At 51.1% G+C, this 26,496-nt stretch overlaps 1 protein-coding gene across 1 annotated transcript; it reads left to right on the top strand.

The window, feature by feature from the left end:
- Nucleotides 1-1,616: 1,616 nt before the first annotated feature.
- TMEM72 (transmembrane protein 72) lies at nucleotides 1,617-25,681 on the top strand. Its single transcript, XM_035020451.1, has 5 exons — nucleotides 1,617-1,686; nucleotides 18,273-18,339; nucleotides 21,900-21,971; nucleotides 23,522-23,661; nucleotides 25,048-25,681. The coding sequence occupies exons 1-5, from the start codon at nucleotides 1,617-1,619 to the stop codon at nucleotides 25,524-25,526; spliced, it is 828 nt and encodes a 275-aa protein (XP_034876342.1). The 3' UTR covers nucleotides 25,527-25,681.
- The last annotated feature ends 815 nt before the right edge of the window (nucleotides 25,682-26,496 follow it).

The raw sequence follows: 26,496 nt of genomic DNA, 5'->3' as shown, positions 1-26,496 counted from the left end.
TTTTTGAAAAACCTCCATGCTATTTTCCAGAGTGGTTGCACCAGTTTGCATTCCCACCAACGTGCGTCCTCACCACATCCTCCCCAACACTTTTGTTTCTTGTGTATTTGATTTTAGCCATTCTGACAGGTATAAGGTGATATCTCCTTGTGGTTTTGATTTGCACTTCCCTGATGATGAGTGATACTGAGCATCTTTTCATGCGTCTTTTGACCATCTGGATGTCTTCTTTGGAGAAATATCTGTTCATGTCTTCTGCCCGTTCTTAAATTGGAGGATTTGTTTTTAGGGTGTTGAGTTGTATCAGTTCTTTATATGTTTTAGGTACTAACCCTTTATCAGACATGGCATCTGCAAATATCTTCTTCCATTCAGTAGGTTCTCTTTTAGTTTTGTTGATTATCTCCTTCACTGGGAATTTAGCATAATTTTAATAGAGAAAAATATCTATTCATTATATGAGGGTGTATGATCCTCACAAAGCAATAAACAAAACAGACTATGCCTGAGTTTTTCATTATTATTCGAATTTGGGTTGGGGTTTTTTGGGGTTTTTTTTGTTTTTTTTTACCTAATTTGGTTGTTTTGCCGTCTATCCCATTTGAGCACAGGGGTAATAAAAGATTTCAGAAAAAGGCCTGGGAGAAACCCTAAAACTTGATACCGTTCAATTCCTTGCGTCAATGAGGAAATTGAGAATTAGTAAAAGCCCACAACTGTCAACTTTTAGAGGCTGGGTTTCTTGGAGCTGCTCTCAGGACATACTTTGAGAGTCACCAATCCAGCCAAACCCTCCCATTTGTTTTCTGCAAAAGTTACTACGGCTTACTAATATCTTTGGGTTTCCTCAAGGTCACCCAGTTAATTATTGACATAGAAATTCTGCTCCCAAAGAATCATAATTATTTCCCACATCACACGTCAGGGATGCCTGTCAGGGATAAAGGAGGGGCCGTGTGTGGGGTTGGCCTGAGCTATAGGCATGTCTGGTCGAGTCCAAATCCAGCACAGACTGCAAAGCTTTCCACCTATATGCAGAAGAATAGAAGCTCGAAAAGCTGCTTCTGCTCGTGATTTAAAGACACATCTTTCCTTCCCCCACACAGACCAACACGGACCTGCCACCTCTAGACACCACCTCTCCTAGAGCCAGTGGGCCTGAGGTCCAGGTGTGGCTTCCTCAGAGCTGACCAGGAAGGGAGGGCGTGGGCTGGCCCCTCGGCTCTCTCCTCCCGCCCAGAAATGGTTAATTGCCAGCTCCAGGCTGCCTCCAGCCCAGCCCTAATTGGCCTGATCTCAAGCTGCTGGCCGTGCGGGAGCCTCAGCGGCTCCAGGCCAGGCTGGAGCTGCACGGAGTGGCAGGGGCATTCTTCCAAGGTAATGATTAAGCTAAGCGTCTGGCAAGGGCATAGGCAGCAGAGCCGGGAAGGTGAGCCCTATCCACACCTCAGCCAGGCTGTGGTGGCCAAGACTGGTTTGGAAGGCAGGGCCCCAGGGCACGGGGGCCCGGAGCCGACAGCCACAGCCTCCCCCTGCACACACGGGCATCCAGGAGCATCTCAGGCCGAAGCCTCTGCTGCCTGCCCTACTGGGACTCTGCCCTCAACCCTGGCATCATGAAGCTGCAAATGTTCTGGACTGGTCTGGAATACACCTGCCGGCTCCTGGGCATCACCACGGCTGCAGGTAAGACCCCGCCTCCCAGCTGCAGTCCCCGATGCACTGGGCACAGCAGACAAGGCTGTTCAAGGGGTGGGGGCCAGCCAGCTGGGGACAGATGGACACATCTGGCCACATCTGCCCTCACTTTTCTTCCCGATGCTTCAAGAAACACTGCTCTGCAGGGCAGCGGCAGGTGCAGTGGGATGAGCCTGGGTGAGGGCACCTGGTGCTGAATCTCCCCTTGGCAAGCCACCACCCATGTGACCTTGGGAGCCCTCAGTGTCCTCATCTGGAAAATGAGTAGAGAGGGTCTGCCTTACCTCCTTGAGGGCTGTCATGAGGTGGAAGTGAGAGCCGAAGCTGAAGGTATGAAAGACCAGGCAAATGTGAGAATCGGATGCCTCGCTGTTTAGCTACGAAGATGGCCAACAGAGCTCATCATGTTTTACCCAAACCACAGCTCCATTTCAAGGGACGAGAATTCCCAGCACTTGGGAGAGGCCGAGCTCTAGCACTGGACGGGGAGGTCCTGGGCTTCCCTTGGCTCACTCCCACCCCATGAACAGAAAGTCCTGTAGAAAACCAGGCCCCCTCTCTGTGATCTGACCGCAAGAACACACCGTGGGTCTGGCGTAGAGGTGGTTCCCTGTGCTGGGCTCCTCTCCCTCACCCGCCTGATCACAGGACTGCTCGACCCTCAGACAGAGAGAAGCAAAGCAGCCACGATCCTGAGTTCTGCCTGCTCCCTTCCCCAGTGCAGACTCCAACCTTAGGCCCCCACGCCCTCCACATGGTCAGGGTTGTTGAGCCTGTGTGAGAGATCACAGCTCTCAGCTCTAGGCTCCACTGTCCCTTGGGAACAAGGAAGAGACATACATTGCTCGCCAAGTCCTTCCTTGCCACTGGAAAACATCCAGTATGAGTCTTGGCAACTAGGAAATGTCCCCCAGCTTGGACTCCAGCCATGCTGGTTCCAGCCCCCTCCCTGTCATTTGCTGATGTGTGACCTTGGGAGAGCCACCCAGCCCCTCTAGGATGGCACTTTCTGATCGGGACCTGCTGCCCAGGTGTTTTGGAGGATCGAAGATGCACAAACTGAGCAAAGCTCAGTGGAACTGAAGGCATAAACCTCTTGGGAGAAGCCCGCATGACCTGTTCAGAGCTCGGTAGGGAGGCTGGCTGGCGGGGTCTTCTAGTTTTAGGTCCTCAGCACAAGAAGTCAGCTGTGGGGGAAGGTCTAATGACACTCCTCCTGTTGCAAGATGGAGCACCTGAGCCCAAATAGGGGCAGCGACCTTGCCCAAGGTCACACTGCAGATCAGAGGAACAGCCGGTCTGGAGCCCAGATGCCTCAACTTTTGAAAAGGCCAGGGCTCTGGCCAAGGAACTCCTTGCTTCCCAGAGTAGGAAACCCCGCCCAGTGGACACCAGGTAGGGCCTGGAATTGCTCTGCTGAGGGCCCTGAGTAAAGGGGCTGATGGGGGAGCCCGTTCCAGCTTCCACCAGAAGCACCTTGTCACCTACATGTAAGGCAATGACTGCCAAGGCCCACAACTTCCCATCCTGGGGAGAAGAAGGTAAACCTGAATAGGGTTTCTGTGTCTGGGGTCCAAGTCCTGGTCTACCCCTGTTGATCTTGAGCCCACCCTGCTCTCCTCTGGCCCTCGGTTTCCAGATAGGCAAAATGTACCCTTCTCAGCTATCAGATAACTTGGTGATAGTTCCTGCCGCTACATTCTGCCCAGAGCTGAGGTCTGCCTCCTGTCAGGGAGCTGTTTGAAGAGATATCTATTTTTCTAATAGCCTAGCAAAAGACAGTTTAAAAGTCTGATTTATCTCAGCCCGTGGAAGGGTCTGCAGCCATACACGTGCACGCACACACGTGCAAACACACACACACACGCACTGTTCCTCTTAACCACAACTCTTATCTGTGTGTGGAGGGCCGCTGTTAATGCTGAAGACGGGCCTTCCGCCTGGTTTTGATATAGGATCCAGGCTAAAAAGAGGCTATGAGTTGCCTTTTAATGGCCAGGCTTTCCAGTAATCTTGTTGGAGATTTCTAGAGTGCTGGGAGCAAGTGGGAAGCTAGAGAGAGGGGCTTCGGTGCTCTTGGGCAAATCTCAAGTTTCTTCCAGCGTCACTAAACTCCTGGCCTGTTTCCAGTGTTTAAGATTTGCAAATTCCTTATTCCCTTAAGCCTCTTGTTGTTGAAATATCTGCTGAGAAGTCCAGGCCTCATTTACAGTAGCATTGCTACTAGAAGGGAAGTAAGACTTGATACAGAGGCTGTCATTTCACAGAAACCCCAAGAGACCTAAGGTAGCCCCTGGTCCTTCTATGAGAAGTGTAAGTTCTCCAGACGCTAGGAAAATCATGTGGCCCAAGGTTGCTCAGAGCGTCACCTGCAGAGACCAGGCAGCTGCCAATCCAGCAGCCTCTTCCCTGGATCCCCTTCTGCTCTGTAGATGGGATCTGGGACTACTAGAAGTTCTAAGGGTACCAAACCCCAGGAGACTCCGCCAGAATGGCAAGACCTAGTGGCGATGGCCTGGCTGGCTGAGTTCATCTCTTCTTCACCTCCCAGCCTCTCTGGATGAAGCTTCATCAGGATGTCCAGTGGTCCCACAGGCCAGTGCTGCCCCACTCCCATGCCCAGCCCCACACCACCAGTGGGCACACCACCAGTGGGCACTGACCACCATTGCCACTGCTAAGTAGGGGTAGACAGGCCACAAGCAGACAGCACCCAGCTGAAGTGTTTCTAAAATTAGAAAATTCTCTCCCATGAGACATTTTTTTAATGACTTTGAGCCAGTCATAAGTTTTCCAGATCATCACAGAGCTTCTCCCCAACATTTGTCTTACACTTGGTTAGCTTCACTCATTTGCATTACCTCCCTGGCATGGAAGGCTGTGTGTGTGTGTGTGTGTGTGCATGCACTGGTGTCCCTCCTGCTGAGATGTGGCTCCAGGAGTCACCTGAAGAAGCAAACACAACTGGGAACTGCACACAGATTGTGAGCACTCCACACCTTCCCTTACAGATGCCAGACACCTACTGGTCTAAACCTCAAAGCAGGTTCTCACTGTGTCCACATAAAGGCAGGGCCATGACATCCTGAGTTAGAGACTCAGGCCCCAGAGGATGCTCGGCCCTGTGATTTATTGTCACTACAAACCAACGATCAGAAAAGGGAAGCTGGGAAGTGGGTTTTACTGACATGAGAGCACAGACAGGCGTCTGTCTCACAGGACTGGTCCCCATCCTTGTTCTTAGAGAGCAGGATTGGCTTCCCTTTGACCTCCCACAATTCTCTTAATCACTGAGAGAGAATCTCCATGCACTTCCTCACCACTCCTCGGCTCCAGCCCCAAGTCTGTGGGGAAGAGAATGGAAAGAGCCCACTGGTTCGGCCCTTTGTTGAGACCCCCGCAACTTTCCTCAGAGCAAGGAGGCTCAAGATTGAGGCTTCTCACTGCCAACGCTTGAGGGCTTTCTTCACTCTTCCAGCTCTACCCTGGGGTAACAGCTGATAAGGAACATTATTTGAGTATTTACTGTGAGCCAAGCTCTGTGCTACATGATTTAAATGTAGTATTTCCTTTCACCGTCATAACTACCGGGTGAAGCATCATCATGCTCATCGTCACCGCCACTGTATGTGGGGGGAAACTGAGGCTTGGTGAAACAACTTGCTCAGGGTTCCACAACCAGGAAGCAAAGAGGCAAGATTCTAACTGAGACCTTTCTCTTAATCAGTGTGTCCTCCACCTAAATCAGGCTAAAGGACATGTCTTTTTATGGCTTGGCAACCCCAAGATGCAGGATACAAAACACAGAGAGGGTACCAAAGAGGTTTGTCTGAGGCCATACCATACACAGGCTCAGGCAATTGGGGTCATGGTGAGGTTGGGCACAGTTACACCAAAGCATAGTAAGCATGACCAAACACTTCCTAAATCTAAAGACTCTGATATTTGATCCAGATGCTCATTTTCTCTCTCTGAATAATTGCCGTGTAGACTTTGACTGGCACTACCATAACCATCCAGCCAAATCCACTCCTGGACCTCATCAGAGGACAGACAAATCTGCTCCCATTTCCAGAGGGAGCTATCACAGCAGGACCTTCCATTTATGGGTCTGGAGATGCGCAACTGACAACAGTAAGAGAAAGTCCTAATCTTGCTAAAGCCCCATCAGTGTCTATGAGGGCCAAATGCTGATCTTAGACCTATTTTACCAACGAGGAAACTGAAGCTCAAAATGTCCAGGTAGCTTGGCATGGGTCGCACAGCCACTAGACAGCCACTACCTCCCTGGTATTAGAGGTCCAGTCTGCCCACTCACAGGGCAGTGATGCAGTGGCGCATCCAGGGGCTAGCAGCATACTGCTCCAAAGAGAAGGGCACCACACAGCCCACAAGGAAATGGGCTGGCATTGAGACAAGGCCATTTTGAATGAGCCCCGTGTGTCAGGCTAATGTGCTCTTTCTCACAAATCAATGATTTTAGATCAACCTGGAATCACTTAGGGGTTTTGTTTTGTTCCAGGTTTTTGACCCATTAACCTCTTCTCTACATAAAGGACAGAGCCACATTCCCAACAGCTCCACTGCTTGCCAATACTCAGTTCAAAATGGAGATTTGGCTTATAAATATAGCCTTAAGACAAAAGAAGCATTTAAACCCAGATGTTCTCATTACTTTTTAAAGAGTGCTAAAGAGTACAGCAAATGCATAGTTTGACCTTAGCCCTATCAAAGACTTCAAAAAAAAAAAAAACAAAACAAAACACTAAACTAATGCTTCTGAGACAACCATCTTGGGCCCTCCATGCTAATTTCCATCCTTCTTAAATGTGGATCCCCGTGACCATCTCCTGCCATCTAAGGAAGCTTCATGCACTTAAACATGTCCACAAGTGGATTTATTACCCAAGCAAGACCACATTGTTTTCAGATCCTCCAAATGGATGTTGACTGTTTTTCTTTTCTGATCTGATTGTCCTAATGAGTAGATGAAATATCCCTACCTCTGTTCCACACTTTTACCACTGAAAGATCATAGGATTTGGTTCAAACACTTTTTCTTTACTTCCTTATGCTTGTATCTTCCTTAGATTTAGAGCAAGAAATCTGTAACTCCATTTAGGACTCATTTATTCAGCAAATATTTGCTGAGTTCCCACTTTGTGCAATGTAGACACATAGATTAGGATAGTGTGACCCCTCCCTGAGAGAAGCACATGGTCTGACCAAGGAAACAAGCCAAAAATTACACATTCTAGCACGACGCTCTGCAGTGTAGAGTTTGGAGGGGTGAATTTGTGTCCTTCTCTACTAATTACTAGGTGTGTGACTTTAGGCATGTTACCTAACCACTTTAAACCTCAGTTTTTTTACCTGTGAAATGGGGATAATGAGTGTATCTACCTTCTGGGGTTGTGAGCATTCAACAAAACAATGACTAAAGCAGAAAGCTGCCTGGCACATAGATTCTCAGTCAGTGCTGGTTAATTTTTAGAGGAATGTGTAGAACCCAGGGACTGTATAGCATGAGTGATGGGCTCTTCCTATGAGATGGAAAAAGAAGGAAGACCAGAGGAAAGGAACATGGCAATCTATGACCCTTGAAACTGCAAAGTGAGGAAGGAGTTAGAATGTGAAGTCTTCTACTGAGTAACCTTTGCCTTCACATTTTGAGGTTGGGTCATTAGGATCAGCCCACAGGAAATTGGTTATTTCTATACTATATGTAGTGACCAAATCAGAAGGAAGATGGTAGCCTCATTTTTTTTAAGGGCTGACAATTCTCTTAAAATTGTTCTTAGTTCTGAACAACCATCTGAAGAGGGCTATTATCCAAAAAGGATTGTTCTTATATACAAGTGGCAGATGCTGAGGAGAGAGAGCCTTCCGTAGGCTCCCCCTGAACCTTCCTAGATTACAGAGGCCAGGAGAAGGTCTGATGAAGAAACATGGGTTATGTGGCATGGATGGAGAGTACCCAGAGATATGGTCATTTTTTCTGGCACCAGGAAAGCTGTCATGCAGAAGGGTGAGCAGATGCATTCTTTTTGAATGTGAGAAAGAATAAGAAGCAAATACCGGGGCACCTGGGTGGCTCAGTCAGTTAAGCGGCTGCCTTCGGCTCAGGTCATGATCCCAGGGTCCTGGGATCGAGCCCCACATCGGGCTCCCAGCTCAGCAGAGAGCCTGCTTCTCCCTTTCCCTCTGCCTGCCGCTCGACCTACTTGTGCTCTCTAGCTCTCTGTCAAATAAATAAATAAAAAATATCTTTAAAAAAAAAAGAAGCAAATACCTTGGGCAAATACTTTGACCTGAAATTAAGACCTAGAAGAAATCTCCCCTATAAGTCCTTACAAGAAAGATGCTATTCTGTGTTAGAGGCAATATCCTCAACAGTATCAGTGAACCCTGCAGGGCTATAAATGATGTCATCACCAAAAGTAGCATATCGGCATACCATCTCTGCTACAGAAACTTTCCTGAAGTCTGAAAAGGAAGGGGTACTTTTCAACTCATTCTCTAGAACTAGCATTGCTCTAATACCAAGACCAGATGAAAGCAATAAGGAAATTACAGACATATATCCCTCAAAACACAGATGTAAAAGTCCAAAGAATGTTTTAGCAAATCAAAAAAATAAATGTCAAGGGGATAGTATATCATAAACAAGTGAAACATTAAGGTTGCTTTAATATTTGAAAATCAATTAATATAACTGACCTTGTTAATGAACTAAAAAAAAGCTTATATTATTATAAAAATAGGTACAGAGAAGGCATTTGACAAAATTCAACATTATTTCATGACAAAAACTATCATCAAACTGGAAAGAGAAGAAAACTTTCTCAGCCTATAAAGAGCATCTGCCAAAAAACCCTACAGCTACTTAGAAGTAAAAGATCAAATGTTCTCCTAAATTAGTAACAAGACAAGGATGTCCACTATCACCATTTCTAGCCAGCATTGTATTAAAGATTCTAACCAGTATAATAAGACAAGAGAAAGAAATAAAATGCATACAGATCAGCAAGGAAGAGGAAAAACTTGTTATTCACAGATGACATGGTCATCTATGGAAAATCTGATGGAATCTACAAGAAAAGCTACTGGAACTAATAAAGGGTTTAGTAAGTTGCAGAAGACAAAATCAATATACAACAAACAATCATATTTCTATATTCTAGCAACAAAAAATTAGAAAATGAAAAAATTTAGATATAATTTATAATAGCATCAAAAATATGAAATACTTGGGGATAAATCTGACCCCAAAAGTGTAAATAAAAACCTGTACACTGGAAACTAAAAAAAAAAAAAATGCTGATAGGTAGTAAAAAGGCCTAAATAAATGGAGAAATATATCCTGCTCATGGTCAAAAGACTCAACAATGTTTAGATGTAAATTCTTCCCAAAACTGCTGTACAGTTTAAATGCAATCCCAGTCAAAATCCCAACAGAGTTTTTTCTAAAACTTGAAGCCTGTTTCTAAAATTCACATGGAAGTGCAAAGGTCCTAATATAACCCAAACAATTTTGTAATCAAAGAGCAAAGGACATTAACACTACCTGATTTTAACACTTATTATAAGCCTACAGAAACCAAGACAATACAGTATTGACACAAAGAAAGACAAGTAGATTAATGGAACAGAATAGAGTCCAGAAATAGACCTATACATATATAAACAACAGACTTTTAACAAAAGTACAGAGACAATTTAGTGTAGAAAGAATAACTTTCAACAAAGGGTACTGAACAATATCCATTTACCAAAAGATGAATGTCTATCTATACCTTGTACCATACACAAAAAAGACTAAAATGGATTATAGACCTAAATGTGAAACCTAAATGATAAAACTTTTATTTTTTTTCTAAAGATTTTATTTATTTATTTGAGAGAAAGAGAGAGACACAGAGTTGGGGGAAAGAGCAGAGGGAGAGGGACAAGCAGATTCTGTGCAGAACCTGGAGCCCAACATGGGGCTCAATCCCAAGATCCTGAGATCATGACCTGAGCCTAAATCAAGAGTCGGACACTTAACCAACTGAGCCACCCAGGCACGCTCCTAAAACTACAAACAGGTTTATCCTGTTACCTAAAAGTAATGATAACTTTTGTAATGAGTTAGGCAGATATTTCTTATTTACAATATCAAAAGTTCAATCAGATAAAAGAACAAAATGATAAATTGTATGCCATCAAAATTAAAAACTTCACCTTTTGAAATATAATGTTAAGAAAATGAAAAAACAAGTTAACAAAGACATATGATGGCAGATAAGCCCATGAAAAGATGTTCCACATCATCAGTCATGAAGGAAATGCAAATCAAAAGTAAAATGAGATACTACTACATAAAATTAGAATGGCTTAAAATAAAGAGACTCACCATACTGAGTGCTGAATGTTGGCAAGGATGGGGAACTCTCATACACAACTGATGTTGATGTAAAATGGTGCACTCACTTTGGGAACGATTTGGCAGTTTCTTAAAAAATTAAACATATACCTACCACATGATCCAACCATTCCACACCTAGCTATTTATACCCAAGAGAAAAGAAAGCAAACATCCATACAAAAATTGTTCATGAATGTTCATAGCATCTTTATTTGTAATAGCCAGAAGCTAGAGAAAACCCGAATGCCCATCAACAGATGAGTTATAAACTACTGAAGGCATATCCATACTACTGAGCAATAGAAAGGCATAACTACTGATACATGCTACCACATGGATAAACCTCAAAACAATTATACTGAATGAAAGTAGACAGCCAAAAAAGAGCACCTGCTGTATGAGTCCATTTTTATAAACTTCTAGAAGATTTAAACTAATCTCTAGTGACAGAAAGCGGATCAATGGTTGTCTGGGCGTGGACGGAAGTGTGGGAAGGTAGTATTACAAGGAAACAAGGACCATTCTGCTTTCTGTGTCCCTCATGTTCTGGCAGGTTGGCTCAGGCAGATGTGCATGATAATGGCAGAGGCAGGAGAGAGCAGGCCCTATTCAGGAACCCATTTCATATCTTTGCTTGCATGACACCTGATAACATCCTCTTGCCCAAAGCAAGTCACATTGCTGAGCTCAGATTCAAGGGGTGGGGAAACAGACTTCACTTTAGTGTGGGGGACTGCAAAGTCACATAACAAAAAGTGTAGACACAGACAGGGGCATTATTGCAATCTACCACAAAGCCTTCTACAAGGCCAATTAAAATAGACCTCCTTGCTGGTCAACTTTGGTCTATAACTCATGTTTAGAGAATCAAGTTTAGAGAATCCAAATTGGTGCACTCTCTTGCCTTCAGGAAATTCTCCCCACACAGGCTTGTGGGAGGTGTGAGGGGTACTGAGGGCCATGCTATACTCTAAAATCTCTTCTACTTGAATATCTAGAATTTTCTACTATAAAATCTTAGCCTTTTCTCACAGTGTCTCTGAACCCTGGCTCATATGTATCAGCTGAACACCTCAACATATAGGTAAAACTTCCTGTCATGCTTAGACTCTGCCACAGCTTCTCCCGACCTAAGAAACCTACAGCTACTACCTTCTTATCTCAATGGATTCTTAGCAACTGGCTCCAACATCTTCATGTTCTTAGAAATGGTACAAATCTAGCTTTTACCTCTATAACCAGCCATGACCCTTTTAGAACCTAAACCATCCCCAGCCATTGTCATCAGCTGGTACTTCCTTACCTGAGACATCCTTACAGACCCTAAGACCAGTAGGAGACACACCATACTTGAGGCTGAAGAGGACCAATAATTGTAACAGGGTGAGTTATGAGGCTGGGATGTGGCCGCCAGGATAGCCCCTCAGCAGTCAGCACCACGGACAGGCCACATCCCCTGGAGCACATGCGCCGCAAGCCCTTGGCATCCCTCGCGGGTTGCACAGAGGACATGACACAAGAGATGTTGAAGTGGATGGGGTTTTGGACTATTGATATCCCAATCAGGCCTGCAGAAGGGACCTAAGACAGGAAAATCAATGAACAACCATCGGTGTATAGAGAAGAGCTCTTTAGCCACCATAAAAATGTGTATTAATGGAAGGAAAGGATGAGAATAAACCCTCTCCTCCCCCTTGAGAGTGTTTGCCTCTCTCAGGCAGGAGCAACCTTCCTCTCCTGATAATTCTATTAGCCATCATCTACATTTGCACAACCCTCGATAATTTACTAAGACTGAATGTTCACAGCCATTTATGCATGCTTTTATTATCCCCATTTTCTGGAAGAGGAAGCAGATGAGAGAGTGATGATTTGCTTGAGGAACCAGCACTCAGCTTTCCTGATCGAGCCTCACGTTCTCTCTGCTACAGCACAGCACCCTCGCAGTTTCCACCCACACTCTGAGACCAAAGCTTCAGGACGCCCAGGAGGATGCAGAGAAGGTGGTGTGCCACGGGGCCTCAGTCCAGCACCTCTGGCCCTGCTAACCTGAACTAGAACAAGCCACTCAGGAAGGCTACTCAGAAGAAAGCCCTGGCCCCTGGGAGAAGAAAATGCTGTGCTTCGGCCCAGACAGGGGGGACAGAGACTAGAGGGAAGGGGACAAGGTGAGGAGTCCAGGCTTGTCCACAAATGCTTGTGGAGGAAGGGCTGACTCTAACCGGCACCAAGTAAGCAGCCCCCCGGGGTGCTGTGCAGGAGCGGTGAGACAGAAGGGTGGGGCGGACTGTACCAGGGTGGGCTCCTAACGTGGTTCTGTGGGCCTGGGTCGAGGAGTAACAGGACCCTGAGGGACAGATAACAGGGAGGGACGGAAGGAGTCGACGGGCCGCTTCATGGTGGTATTATAAAAGTACTTACATTGCAGCTCTGCCCGGCACCCCTCCCACCTGCAGCGCAAAAACCAACACAGCTAGGAATCAAGGCTGTCCTTGGGGACAATTTTCTTCTTACGGAGAATTGATTATAATGAAGCCCTGATTCTGGGGACATGTCTGACATTCATTTCCACCGTCAAACTGTTAGCTCCTCTGTCTCCATGCCCAGCTCTGGGAAAAGGCCTCAGGGTCATTTGTGTGAGTGAATTGTGGATACCGGTTGCCCATGGCACACTGAACTAGAGCCCTGCGAGGGCGGAGTATCAGAGCTACCAGCCAGGCTAGCTGGTACAGAGGAAGGGGGACCAGAAGGACAGACCAGATTCCACGAGTAGTTTAGAGGCTCCCAAACCCTGGGCCAAGAATATCTCCAGATGCCAGGGTGGGAGGCACTCATTCTCGTGATCACAAAGGGGCCAATGCTACACACTGCATGGCCCTGGGAGTGAACGCCTCCTTACATGGAGGTTCAGTGCCTCTTTAAATTTGGGGTGTCCCTCTCTAAATTTAGGGTGAGCACCTTCTTGAGCTTAGAGTGAGCACCTCTTTAAATTTTGTGCCCAGGTGCCCTGCTCACCTCTCCCTCGTCCAGTCTCTGCCAGATGCCATAACTTCTCTGTGTCTTACAGACAGCCCTGCCTAACTCTGGAAACCTGGCAGAGTTCCTAGGGCCAATTCCACAAAGCCTATTCTCATCCATGGGGTCGACAGGAGGCCTCTGAGAGAGCAGGTGGTCTATCTGTATAGTCCTGGAGAGGCAGACATGCAGGAGACAAGATGACCAAACCTCTTCTCACATACCAGTCCCATTTTTCACCTAACACTCCTTCCAATTTAAGGCCACACATTATGCTCATTTCCTGGCTTCTGAAATACCCCAGTTCTGGAACCTAGTCCCCTGGAAAAACATTTAGGAAACTCCAGACCGTCAGTCAAACCATCTTGGAGTCCTGTATCTCTGTCACGTGAACTCTGGTGCCTTCCAAAGTCAGCTTGTTCCCCCCACAGTTCAGTGAGAACAGCAGGCTAGGAGCTTCCATGGCAATGGCCATGGAACTTACTCTCCTCCCTAGCACTTATCTCCCCAGAGGTCTCCTGGGCTTCTGAACATCACACCAGTTGCCATGACTCTGCGGTTGTCCGGGGTGAGTACTGGATGCAGTTCACAAAATTCTCCTGCATTAGAGGGTCTCAATTTTTGCTTTCCTCACTTTTTCCACTGGGAATCTTTGTGAAATGAATCTGTAGAGGGAGCTGCTTTAGATGAGGCAGAGCCTCACCAATCCTGCATGAAATCCTAAGATAGGATACTGCCAATAGGATTCTACAGCCTAAAAGAAGTCCCCAGACACCACCCCACTCCTAGGAGACTGCATCTCCCAGGCTGTGCCTGAATTTAAGCAGGGGGAGAGGTGCTGCAGGACCTAGGAGCCCACTAGTTGGCTTTCTGACAACCAAGCTGGCGACCAGTGAGAAGGGCCAGAGGCCCAAGGGGCTTTGGGGGCACGCTCCCTGCTGAGAGTCAGAATATAGACCAGACCAGACACAGGGACTTCTGGGCCAAAAATCTCAGGTAGTTAAGAGGATAGGATAAGCTGCTTTTCCAATTATCTGTGGCCTCATAATAAAACCACTCCAAACTTTAGTGACCTAAGGCTACATCAATTTTATTATGCTTGAAATGTTGTGGCTCAGGAATTCAGGCAGAGAACAGTAGAGACGGCTCCTCTCAGCTGCATGAGGGCTGAGATCTCAGGTGGGGTGGCTGCCATGGCTCTTTGCTTCTGACTGTTGGTTTAGCTCATCCGTTCTTCTCCGCTTCGTACCTGCTGGGGCTGGGATGTCATCTAGAAGCTCCCTCACTGACACGTCTATGCCTGATGGAGAGGGCTGAGCCAGCGGGGCGCTGACCATGAATCTCTCTTTCTCTCTCTTTGTCTTTCTCTTTCTCTAGCATTCTCTCTACATGGCTCACTTGGGCTTCCTCACACATGGTGGTCTCAGGAGCATCAGACTTCTTACAAGGGGGGTGGCTACCCCCAGAACAAGCATTTGAAGAGGGCTGGGTGGAAGCTTTTTGTGAATCAGCAGTGTAAGTCTGTATCTTTCTACTGGGCAAGCAGGTCACTAAGACTATTCAAGGGGAGGGGAATGAGACTCCACCTCTTGATGAGAGGAGTTGCAAAGAGTTGCTGGGCAGCTTCCATCAGTGCAGCCTACTGTAACAAAGAAACCCCAAATTGCATTGCCATAATTAGGGCCATCTCTCTCACCTAACAGTGTTAAGTACATGGGAGTCAATTCCCATTTTCTGCCAGAGAGCCCAGCAATTAGCTTACCAGGTCCGGTCTCTGGGAGTGTAGCTGCCCCAAGGATCAGCAGGAATATCTTCACAAGGAGCCCATTCCTGGCTCACTTACCTTAGTCATGGCAACTGGTGTGATGTTCAGAAGCCCAGGAGACCTCTGGGGAGATAAGTGCTAGGGAGGAGAGTAAGTTCTCGAAAAAGCAGGTCTAATGCCCAGGGTACTTGTCAGCACCCGGACTGTGGGGATGGGATTTTCCCCCAGCACCACAGGGCACAGCTTTCTCAGTGGACTTGGCTCCCTCGGAGGGGTAGGGGGAAGTTGCAAGGTGCAAAAAGACTTGAGGGTGTGGGCCCAGGAAGCCACACTTGTCACTGCCCCAGGGCAGAAACTGTGACTTTACCCGGTTTCAGGAACTGCACAGAGAAGCCCACAGAACCACGGCCACAGGAGCCCCAGACTCTCATTCGCGCTGCCCCATGCTCCCAGCCTCCCCTTGCCTTCCTTGTCTGTGGAGCTGTCCTCGGTTCCCAGACAGAATGGAGCTGCACTCAGCCTGCAGGCAGGGTGCCGGGGCCTCTTCCCACCCTCCACAGCTCTTCACTTCTGGGTTGCACGACAGTCGGCCCAAGCTCCAGCGCATAGTTCCTTCGCAGAGCCTTGCTTTGCCCAGGCCCAGCATTCGGGATGTGCCATAAACGAGGGTGCAGGCTGATCGCTGGGGACTTTGGCCCTGGCCTACCAGAACTCTTGGGTTGCTGGGCAGAACTGCCCTGGGCAAGGAGATTGGGCTGTGGCGACTTCTGACATTCAGAAGAGAACTCTGCTCAGCCTGAGGGCCCCTCGCCAGAGGCCTCGGGTGAGGGGCGGTTGGACAGTCACCACACTCACCCGCAGCTTAGGCACCAAGCAGGTCCCTGAGGGAGTGAGATGGTCGTTTCCTGATTCTTCCTGTGGCAGACATTACAAAAATCCATTCTCAGCTGGTCCACTGCCCATTGCAATGAGGGTCTCATCCATGTGACACCCCTCCATACACACGAGCCCCCCAGGAAATGTCCTCCCCACCAGCACCATTCCCACCAGAGTCCTTCCTCTGCTGGGGGTTCCTGGGGCCCCCGGAAGTCAGTCCTGCTTCTGGCTTCCCTCTGCCCTTTCCCACCAGCATGCTGTGGGCAAGGTGCTGCACCTCCAGGGGCCTGGCTGGAATGTTTCCATAAATAACATGCGGTGGATGATTCCCACCTTTAGGGATGCAGTGCAGACTACACAAGATGCGGGGGTGGGGGGGGGGACGGGGCAGGGGGCTAGTGCAGCGTGCGGCACGTGCTGGGACTTCCTTGAGAGGCAGCTGGGCTGGCACACCCAGGGGGCTTCCAAACCCAGATGCCTTCTGGTCCCACGCTTCCACCTTCCACTACCCTGAAAAAAAACCAAAAAACAAAAAACAGGCTGCAATGGCAAGGCAGGCCCTTCTCTGTGCCTGGGGAGCCTCCTCATTGGAGCCCTCAGGCAGAACCAACCCTCCCCTCCTGAGCTCCTGTGCCTACTAGCACCCTCGTATTAAGCCGGTAAACAAGGTCACCCGGGCACACCTTCAGGAGCCACGACCAGAACTCTGCTTCAAGCCAGGCCAACAAAGGAACCAGTGGCTACCAGTGTGCTGGGAGATGGGGAGGCCTGGAGCACCCGGAGCATGGTCGCCACCTCCTATCTGCCGCTTTAACTCAGCCAAATGTCACCAAAGCCTCTTACCCTGTAGCCCGAGGTCAGGTCGCTCTCTAAATGCCAGTCTGAACTTGTCACTCAGCCTCCCCAAAACACTCAAGGCCCTCCCTGCCCATCCTGTGGAGGCTGATATTTCAAGAGCCACTCTCAGGCCTCTGCCCACAGGGACGGTCCAGCACCCCCTTCTGTGCTAAGTGCTTACCCATGGTTACCAAGGGAAGAACACACAAAATGGGGATTCCAACCCAGCTCTCTCTCTTCTCTGCTGTTTCATCGATTTGTTTTTTTAACTGCAAACCAGGGCTGCCACTACAGCATTCCAAGAATGCCCCTTTGACTATAGACCTTTTGTTTCCATCAAAAAGCATCAGAATAACTCTCCACATGCCAAACAAATCAGGGAAAAGGTCTGGGTTCCCAAGACCCTTTCCTGCCACCTGCTGGTCACTCGCTGCAAGGCCATGCAAATCTCCAAAGACTGCCCACGGGAACATGAGCAAGGGACTGAGCACGTGTGAGGTGCTCGGCATCAGTCAGCTGATTGAATCCCTATAACCATTATGTGCAAGAGGGATAAGGAGGAATCTGAGGCTCAGAGAGATTGAGTGACTCAGCTGTTAACTGGCAGGTGTGAGACTGAAATGCTGGAATGACCTAGGTTGGTAGGTTGGTTTTGCCTATGTTCTCTGTGCCTCAGTTTCCCCTCTGTAAAATGAGGATAACATAATACTTTCACCTAGGACTGTTGTGATGATTTAAAAAGTTAATACATGCTAAGTGCTGAGAACAGGACAGGATACAGAGTGAAAACTAAATAGATAAGCATTTGCCTAAATAATACTAGCACCCTCATATTAAACATGGTGGAGACAGCCATGGCAATGAGGGTCTCATCCATGTGACACCCCCCATACGCATGAGCCCCCCAGGAAATGTCCTCCCCACGAGCACCATTCCCACCAGAGTGGAGACAGCCAGGAGCCAGCAAGTCTGGAAAGCTGGGTCCAAGACAATATTCACCCTGGACAAATGGAAGGTCAGGTGCTTGAGCACAAATACCAACTGCCAAGAACGGGTAAGAAGGAGGAGGAAGCCGATCAGCTTCTTGTGTCAGAGCAAACCCCAGGGGCTTAACCAGCACTGGGTCCAAAGCAAGGAGCCAGGATTGTGTGATACAGCCACCAAACAAGCAAGTGAAAATGGGGTCACAGAAACAGCTAGAACAGTGATCTGGGCAAGGGAACCGGGGTTGGGGAGGTCCCACCCACGGCCAAGCACTGAACCCAGACACACGGCACATACGGGTATGGCCTGCAGGACAGTGAGGACCCTTGAAGCCATGACATGTGGAGGACAGCTGTGGAGCAGAGGGGCTGGTGACCTGTGAGCATGAGCTCTCTGTGGTGGCACGACCAATGTGGGCAGAGAAGGAAAGGCATCTGTGCTCTGGGGACTGGAGTAAAAGACCTCTGGGGTTCTGCCTGAAACCTCTCTGGTTTCCAGAGACCAATCCAGAAGGCTCCCTGCTCCCTTGCATTTTCCCAGCCACCAATCCCTGTGCCACGTGGAGAAGAGCCTATCCTAGCTCTCAGTCCCCAGGGAGAAGGCTCACTCCCCAGCCAGGGAACCTTCCACAGGAACGCCATGTGGCTGGAGCACCCGGGCCCACTCTCCCCTCTCCTCTTCCCCTCTTAGTGTTGATCGGCGTGGGCACTGAGACCTTCCTCCAGGGGCAGTTCAAAAGCCTGGCTTTCTATCTGCTGTGAGTATGTGCGCATGTGCCCTTCCCTGCCTGCACGTTCTGCTTTGGCTCACCCCGAGTCTGTCAGACTAACACAGAGCAGCCCCCACCCCTTTCCCATGCTAACTCCATCACATCCCTCAGGTGGAAGAAGTAGAGGGGGCTTCTAGGATAGTCTCTGGTTTGGGCAGGGCTTTGGTCAGATCACCCCATAAATCAGTTATCCTTCCATCCATCCACCTACACACCCATCCTCCCACCCATCCATCCATTCATCCGTCTGTCTGTCTGTCCACCCATCCAGCCCGCCAGCCAGCCAGCTACCATCCAGCCAGCCAGCAATCTATCCACCCATCTATCTTTTCAATCATCTCTTTGTTCAGCAAACATGAACTGAGTTCTTGTTTTAGAGAGAGAGGAATCAGATCCAAACACTATGTATTTGAGCCCTTCTACATGCCAAGCACAGAAAAACGATTTATTTACGTCTGTCCTTTAACTCTGACAGCACCGGAGAAGGGCATACTGTCCTAGTTTTTCAGATTAGAAGATTCAGAGGGAGTGAGCAGCTCAGCCCAACAAACTCATGAGCATCAGGGCCCAGACTCAGGCCTGGGTCCATCTAGGTCCCTAGCCTCTGTCCTCTCTTCCCTGCCAACTGCCTCACAAATGCCTGCCGGCGGGGAGGACATCACTGTGCAGTGGTGGCCTGAGGGACAGCCTGGGGTTCCAGCCGGCTCTGACAACCGGCTCCTCAGCAGCCCCATCCTGAGGGACACGGGGCACCTGTGCTTTGTCCTGCGGGGTCACCAAGCCGCCTCCTCCCCGTCCACATCCATCTTCATCCCTGCCTCGCTGCCCAGGGCAGCTCTTGGATTTGCTAGGTCACCACGCCCACCGTCTCCATCCATCCTCCACCCGTCCAGCCCATTGCCACTCTGGCACGAAATTAGCCACCTAGAAACACGGGGCTGTTCCGGAACCTTCAGCCACTGCCACGGCCTCCAGACCCTATTCCTCTGCCATCTCCTGGTCTCCATTTTATTTCTTGTCACCCAACTTACACCTCAGGAGCTTCTGACTCTTTCTCAAACTCACCTACATCACCTCACCTCCAAGCCCTTGCTCATCCCATTGAGCACCCAGGGTGACTTACCATCTACCTGGACATTCCCAAAGTCTGATATTCCTTCCTGGCATTCTGCCCTGGGAAACCTGCCCCGAGCCTGGGGCCCCCCCTGCCTGGAAGTGACTTCTCTTCGCTCTGAACTTGCTCCATGTCTTACTGAGCCTGTCCCCGGCCACCGCGCCCTGTCTCCCCGGAATCCAGAAGCCAGCCTGGCCTTCCTCCTCTCCTCTCTCTACCAAGCTTACCCACAAACCTCACTTCAAGTAAGAAGCAGGTGTGATTGCCCTCCTGTAACAGGTCAGGTCCATAGCCAGTTAATGCAAACCGCGTTCTGCCCAGAACCCTGCCCCTTCCTGACTGCTCTGTCCCTGTCCCCAGGGGACACCAGGCCCCTCTGGTCACTCGGTCGTCCAGTCTAGAAGACATGATTTCCAGCCTCAGGGTCCCCCCAGCACTCGCTGTGAGCTAGTTTATGTTCTCCCTGTGCACTGCTCCACAGCCGCCCGGGATGGGAGCCCCTGACTGCCTGCCCATCCCTCCTTCACTCATCCCCACTCATTCCTCAAAGGCCATCGCAACGCCTCCCTCCTCCCTGTCTGCCGCCCTCCCTCACACACACACACACACACACACACACACACACACACACACACGCAGTCTCCCCTGCAGATCTCAGACTCCTGCCTCCGTGTACCCCCACACTCAGGACGTTGGTCGATTGTAGCACACCCCTGTGTCACTGTCACTCCCTCTCCTGTGTCCCCGGGACCCGGCAAGGGCCGAGGCTCAGAGCAGGCTCCCAAAGGCACTGAGCTATCATGGGCTTTCTCCTTGTTCTTCTCCACTTCTCTGCGCACCAGCTTCCTCCCCATCTTTCTCTTTCCCGCAGGGCCCCTCGCCACCTTCCTCACGCTCGCCCACAGACAGCAGCCACACCATTGGCTGAAGGGTCTGTGTGGCTGGTGTGGCGCCCCAGGCAGAGGCTTGGTTTGTGGGATCCTGCTACCATGGCAGGGCTCTGGGCTTGGATTCACTGCCCCATCTGAGTGACCAGACCTTCCTGGCCTCAAGAGGCACAGCCTCCACAGCACCAGACGGGACACCTGGCAAGTCACTCTACTGCCCAAGCCTCAGCTTCCTCCTTGTCCCCCATCCCAGGATCTAGAAAAAGGCAATGGCCCTTGTTTTACAAAGCACGCACGCTGGTGTGCTTGTTAGGAACCTAGGCTCTGGAGTCTAAGGGCTGGGTTCAAATCTTGCGCCTGTAATTACCGTCAGTTTACAGATGAGGACGCTGATGCACAGGAAGGTCAAGCCCCTTGCCTATAGGCACACAGCTGATCAGTAGCAGGGGCAATGCCCAGGTCCCTGAGGAAACTGTGGCCCCAAGCCACCTTCTCCTGTGAGGTAGTACCCCCTTTCACTCGTTCATTCACTCCAGTGGTGTCCATGGAGCACTTAACAATAAGCCATTCCCAGAGTGCGCCTGGGCTGCAGGGAAGAATTAGGGAGGGAGCTGACGAAGGGAGTTCACAGACTGGTAACTGAGGGACCACAGTAAAACAGGGAGAAGCAAGAGGTCACCAGACAGATAGAGGAGGAAAGAGGAGTCCTTCCAAGAGGGGCTAGCTTGTGCAAAGGCCCTGTAGCTTCCTGTATAGACAGAGGACTAGGGATGTTCATGTAAGGCTTTAAAGGCATGTTAAGAAATTTCAATTTTATAGGCCAGTAGGACCCTTCAATAAAACATATAAGCTCCATTCCTGAAGATTCTGATATATAAAGTCTGAGGCTGGCCCAGGAATTTATGATTTCACATCTTTCCCAGAAGATTCTGGTTGGAAGTTCCCTGGACCACACTTGGAACATGAGGAGCTTTTGAAGCAATGTGGATTGGGAAGACCACGGTCATATTCAGGTGTAAGAAGGAGCCTCAGGGCAGCCAGTGGGGATGGAGTGGAGGAACAGGAAAGGGAGAGGGGATGGCGGGGAGTTAGGGAGGCGGAAAAGGGGAGTCAAGTGCAGGGGTCAGGGGGCAGTGCCCAAACTCAGGTCATATAGGTGAGGCCAGAGACTGAACAGTGGGCAAAGAGGGAGAAGGAAAGGAGTCTGGAACAGATCCAGCCTTCAAGTTCGTACAACCAAGCAGCGCATGTCATGCTAGTGAGAGTAGGTAGGATGACGGGCCTGCCAGTGGCCACACAGGGGCCGGGGTCAAGGCAGCCTCTCACCCATCTCTGGGCCTGGGCTCGCACCCCTCCACTGAAGCCCAACCCTGGCACGGAGGCAGCTCCTGGCAGATGCTGGCTGGGGGGCGGCATTAGGCCAGGAACTCCTGGTCAGTCTGTTGGCTGTATGGCCAGGAGTCCCGGATGCTGTGGGAAAACAGGCTCTGGGAGACCAAAGGGCAGATCAGATGTCTCCAGACCTCCCTTCCCTGTCTCCACCACAGGTTTATAGGAAGTGTCATCTCCGTGTGTGAAGGGGCCTACTTTGTGGCTCAGCTGCTGGCCGCCTGCTTCCAGTAAGTAGCCTCCAGAGCAGCCCTTCCACCACCTCCTAGTCCCAGACACCCCCAGATTCCTCCACCCGTGAAGCCACAGCCCACGTGATGGCCTGCTCCCAAAGCAGCTGCGGACGGGTTCCCTCTCCACCGTGCAGCCAGCCCCTGCCCAGACATGGGCTCAGGTCCCCAGGGCTCAGTGGTCCCCTTTCTCTGCTCCCAACCAGGGGAGTGGAGGGAAGCATTCACGCAGGGTCCGTTCCCACCCAGAAGCCCCCGCAGAGTCCATCCCCACCTCCAAGAATAGCCCGTAGCTGCACCTGCCATCCAAGGCACCCATGGAGAGGTGAGGACCCTGCGGAGTAAGCAGAGCTAGATTTGAGAACTGGTTCTTTTTCCTGCTAGGACCCAGGCACAAGTCAGGGGCTGCAAGGATCTCGGGAAGCCACATGGCCATGGAGGCCCATACTTGCTGTCCAGCAGTGCTCAGTTCATAGAAGCTGTCATCAGTGTGGCCAACGGCTGTCCCTGGACCACAGCTCTCAGAACCTCAACAGTTGCATCTCTAGGTAGTCAGAGAAAGAGCCAGGCCTCAAATTCAGCTGTCCCAGTACCTTGCAAGGCCATCAGCTGCCTCCCAAGGTCATCAGCCCTGAGGCAACAGGCTTCCTCCTTTCTGATGAATGGCACTGTCAAGGGATCTTTGCAACGTCTCTGGGACAGGGAGGGAGGAGCCCTGAATCCAAAGGAGCATTTCACCCCCCCTCTGGACTCCCTCCTCTCCCAGCCAGGGTCTGGTCACAAAACAATGTCCACCAGAGGGCACCAGTGAGCCATGGCCATGGTGTGCGGGAGGAGGGCCGTGCTCGTGACCAGCGCGCATCATCCTCCAGCCCCCACCACTGCCCCCAAACTAGCCTGGGCAGATCCCTGCTCCAGACCAACTCACAGGATGAAGGAGATGGACCTAAAAGGAAGCCCTTTTCTCCTTTGAAACCCGGAGGCAACACCGCTGAGGAAACCTGCTGGGCATCAGGCCTCTGCCAGGCCCATGTGTGGTCCCTGCGGGCCAGTTTAAAAAGAAGCCCCTCTGGGCTGATGCCATCTTATGCCTAAGTGAGGCTCTGTGAGCAAGGTGGAGCTGGACTCCAGCCTGTTCACTCAGGTGGCCAGGCGGCTTGTGCAGTGCACAGTCTACACAGCTGTCCCGGCCAGCTGTTTCCCATACTGCGTGCCTTCTCCACTCCACTGGGGACCTCCCAATGGGCCCCTGAGTCTCCTATTCTCCTTCCCTCTGACTTTGCTGAATTCTGGTATCATTTAGCTCCCTTCACCCCTGACAGAAAGACAGGGCAAGGCAGCCTTTCAGAAAAATTATAGGCCCTGTGGAAGGACTCAGGCAAGACCCTGGACTGTGGAACCCATGGTAAGGACTCCAGCCCCTGGGGAGAGTTCAGCCAGAGGCTACTAAAGAGAAATGGGCACAGCAGGACCCCATCCCAGCCTCACACGTTCTGGGCCTTTCTGGGTTGTTTCCCACTGCCTGCTAATCCTGGACTCCCTCCCGCCAGGTGTCGACCAGAGTCCCTGGCCTCCAGAGCAAGGGAGAAAGCCCGTTGGCTGGGCTGCTTCCAGAAGTTCCTGGCGTACATGCTGCTGTCTGTGGCCTGCTTTCTCCACCCTGTCCTGGTCTGGCACGTGACCATCCCAGGTAGGAGCTCCGGGAGTTAGTGGAGGCAGGGAGCCCCCACCACAGGCTCCTGGGCTCTGAGCAGGAGGGGCTGAATCCCCCCACACAGGCCTCAGTAACACCAGCTCCAGGGCCCTCCATGGCCCCACTGACTTCCCTGGCCTAGATCACAGAATGAGGAAGGGTCAGGCATCCTTCACGCTGATCAAGTAGCAGGAATGTCCCTTCATGTAGGTCCAGAGGCTGCACCCACAAACGGAGACCCTTCCTCCAATGCCTATGTGTGTTCAGAGCCTTCAGAGGGTGTGAGATGGTCAATTCTCTATGCAAACCCTTCCATGTCTCCCCAGTGCCTACCCATTCAGGTCCAAACTCCTCAGCCTGGTTTTGGAAGGCATGCCGTGATGGGACCCTCAAAGCCTCATCATCTTCCCCTCCACCTCATAGACCGTGCTAGTCAGCTAGAAGCCAGGACTCAGTGCTCCCACCCCTGGGTTTTGTCCAGGACCTCCTCTGCTAGTAGCCTTCTCTTCCCCGCTCCCTAGCTGTGAAAACCATGTCCCTCCTCGTGACCCGCCCAAAATGCCAGGAAGCTGACTGCTCAGGGAGACAAAGTTGAAAGGCAGAGCCTCCTCTTCCTTCCTGTGGTTTCTTTTAATGTACCTGTCATTGCATCTCAAGGCCACTCCGCACGGCCCTTGTTGGACTCCAGAGGATTCGGCATTGCCGAGGCCAGGGCGAGCCACCACCGCCCACTCCTCGGAGAGCGAGAGATGCCCAGAGGCTTCCTCTGGATAGGGCGGGTCTCCTGGCAGGAGACCCCAGAGCAGCAATCTCAGCCTGAGACAGAGGGACCTCTGGCCTGGAGACTGGGGGAAGAGGGGGCACCCAAGAGGGGGCCCCATGCTAGGCCAGCCCCACCCAGTAGGATTTACACTTTCCTCTATGTTTCCTGGGGAGGCTGAGGAAGGAGCATCTCCCCACTTCTGGGAATGGAAGGAAGCCCAGTTCAGCAGCTGGAGCCCAGTATCCAAAATAGGGTGCAGGCCCCACTGCAGGCATTGCAGGTCCAGCCCAACACGTGGTCCTAACACGGAGGCCAAGCATGGCAGTGAGAGGCCAGGCAGGTGGCTCCAGGGTCGGCTGTCAACAGGCGGGGGGCCTCAGGCACAGGGCCCCCTGGCTAACAATCAGGGTGAGGGCCCAGCACGGCACTGGCCCCGCTGACATCCCTTAGCCAGACACCAGGCCTTCCCCTGAATCAGAGTGGGTGTGATGCGCAGGCTGGAGCCCAGAGGGCCTGAGCCTGCCACGGTGGCCCCTTTGGAACAGTGCGCTTGGACAGTGCTCTGTCCGGCTCCTCCCCAGCACACGTCCAGCATCCTGACCTCCCGCATCTCCTTCCAGGCTCCATGCTCATCATCACCGGCCTGGCCTACTTCCTGCTGAGCAAACGGAAGAAGAGCAAAGCCGACCCGGAGGTGCTGGCTCCCCCTGAGCGGTACACGGACCCCTCCAGCAGCACCGTGAGCACCACTGGCTCTGGGGACACCGAGCAAACCTACACCTTCCACGGTGCCTTCAAGGAGGGGACTGGCTCCCTCTTCATCCACATGAAGAGCATCCTGAAGGGGACCAAGAAGCCCAGTGCCCTCCAGTGCCCAGACACCCTGACGGAGCTGACTCTGGAGCCAGCCGACTCGCTGGTCAAGAAGAAGCAGGTGCACTTTGAAGACAGTATGGTCAGAATCATCCCGTCTCTCACTGAAGGCCTGGATGATGGGGACAGCGAGCCAGAGGAGACCACGTCTGACACCACTCCCATCATCCCTTCCCCACAAGCCCCTATCTTCCTGTCTTCTCTCACGGACGCCAACCTATTCTGAGTTGCTCATTCCAGCCTGGGGGACACTCAGCAAGGGGTCTGCAGAGATTGACGGCCCTGCCTGGAGTTTCCTGATACCTGAGGGCCCCCCAGGGAGCTTGGGGTCTTCACAGGTCAGGGCTTCAAGGGGTGACCAGACCTCCCCATGGTAGCTAGGCTTCCGGGACCATCGAGTGGCATGGCAGGTCCTGCAGAGGCCTGGAGGAAGGCACAAACGAAGCTGTACTGCCTCAAGCCAACAGAGGTTCCTCCTTCCTGGACAGAGTGGGGAAATCCTTGTGCTTTCCCCAGAAGAGACCATCAGTCCCACTTCACATAAAGCTGCTTCAGCCCTGGAAGCCAACGGGCTTCTCTTGTTCCTGACACGAGGGCCCAGCGCTCAGCAAGGGCTCCTCGGCCATCCCGTCTCTGATGCAACAACCCGGCTCTCAACAATCCCAAGGATGTGTTGGCTACTTGAGCAGCTCCAAGGCAGGTGTTGAAGGTAGCCCTAGATCCCAACCCCCAGGCGAGATGGCTCCCGATGTAGAGGGAAGGCAAGGCTGCCAGGCCTCAGGATGGGAGCCGCGGGACCTGTGGGCCGCATTCTCTGCGTGCTCTGGGGCTGGGCAACAGGAGGTGTAGAGCCCTTCAGGAAACAATGCCGCTCTGTGCTCACTGCAGGGAAAGCCAGGCTCATTCCAGAAGCATCGCTGAGGACTCCCCGCATCCCCACCACATGAACTTTCCCGAGATTCCAAGCAGATGATGTAAACCGAAAGATCTGGGACGGCGACAAGGATTCAGCAGCGCATGCTCCAGCACAGCACCCAGCCCCTGCAGTGTGTGGGGGACCAGGGAGGCTGTGCTCCCCAGACACATGGCACAGAGGGGCAGCCCTGCCATGCTCAGGGGCCTGGTGGCAGAATGGGTGATAAATATACATTTGTTTTAAATGTAAGGGAGGGAAGAGGTGGGATAGAGGGGGGATA

This window comes from Mirounga leonina, unplaced genomic scaffold, assembly GCF_011800145.1.
Source record: "Mirounga leonina isolate KUSES-001 unplaced genomic scaffold, KU_Mleo_1.0 Mir_114, whole genome shotgun sequence".
Lineage (NCBI taxonomy): Eukaryota > Metazoa > Chordata > Mammalia > Carnivora > Phocidae > Mirounga > Mirounga leonina.
This window is presented reverse-complemented; position numbering and strand designations above follow the sequence as displayed.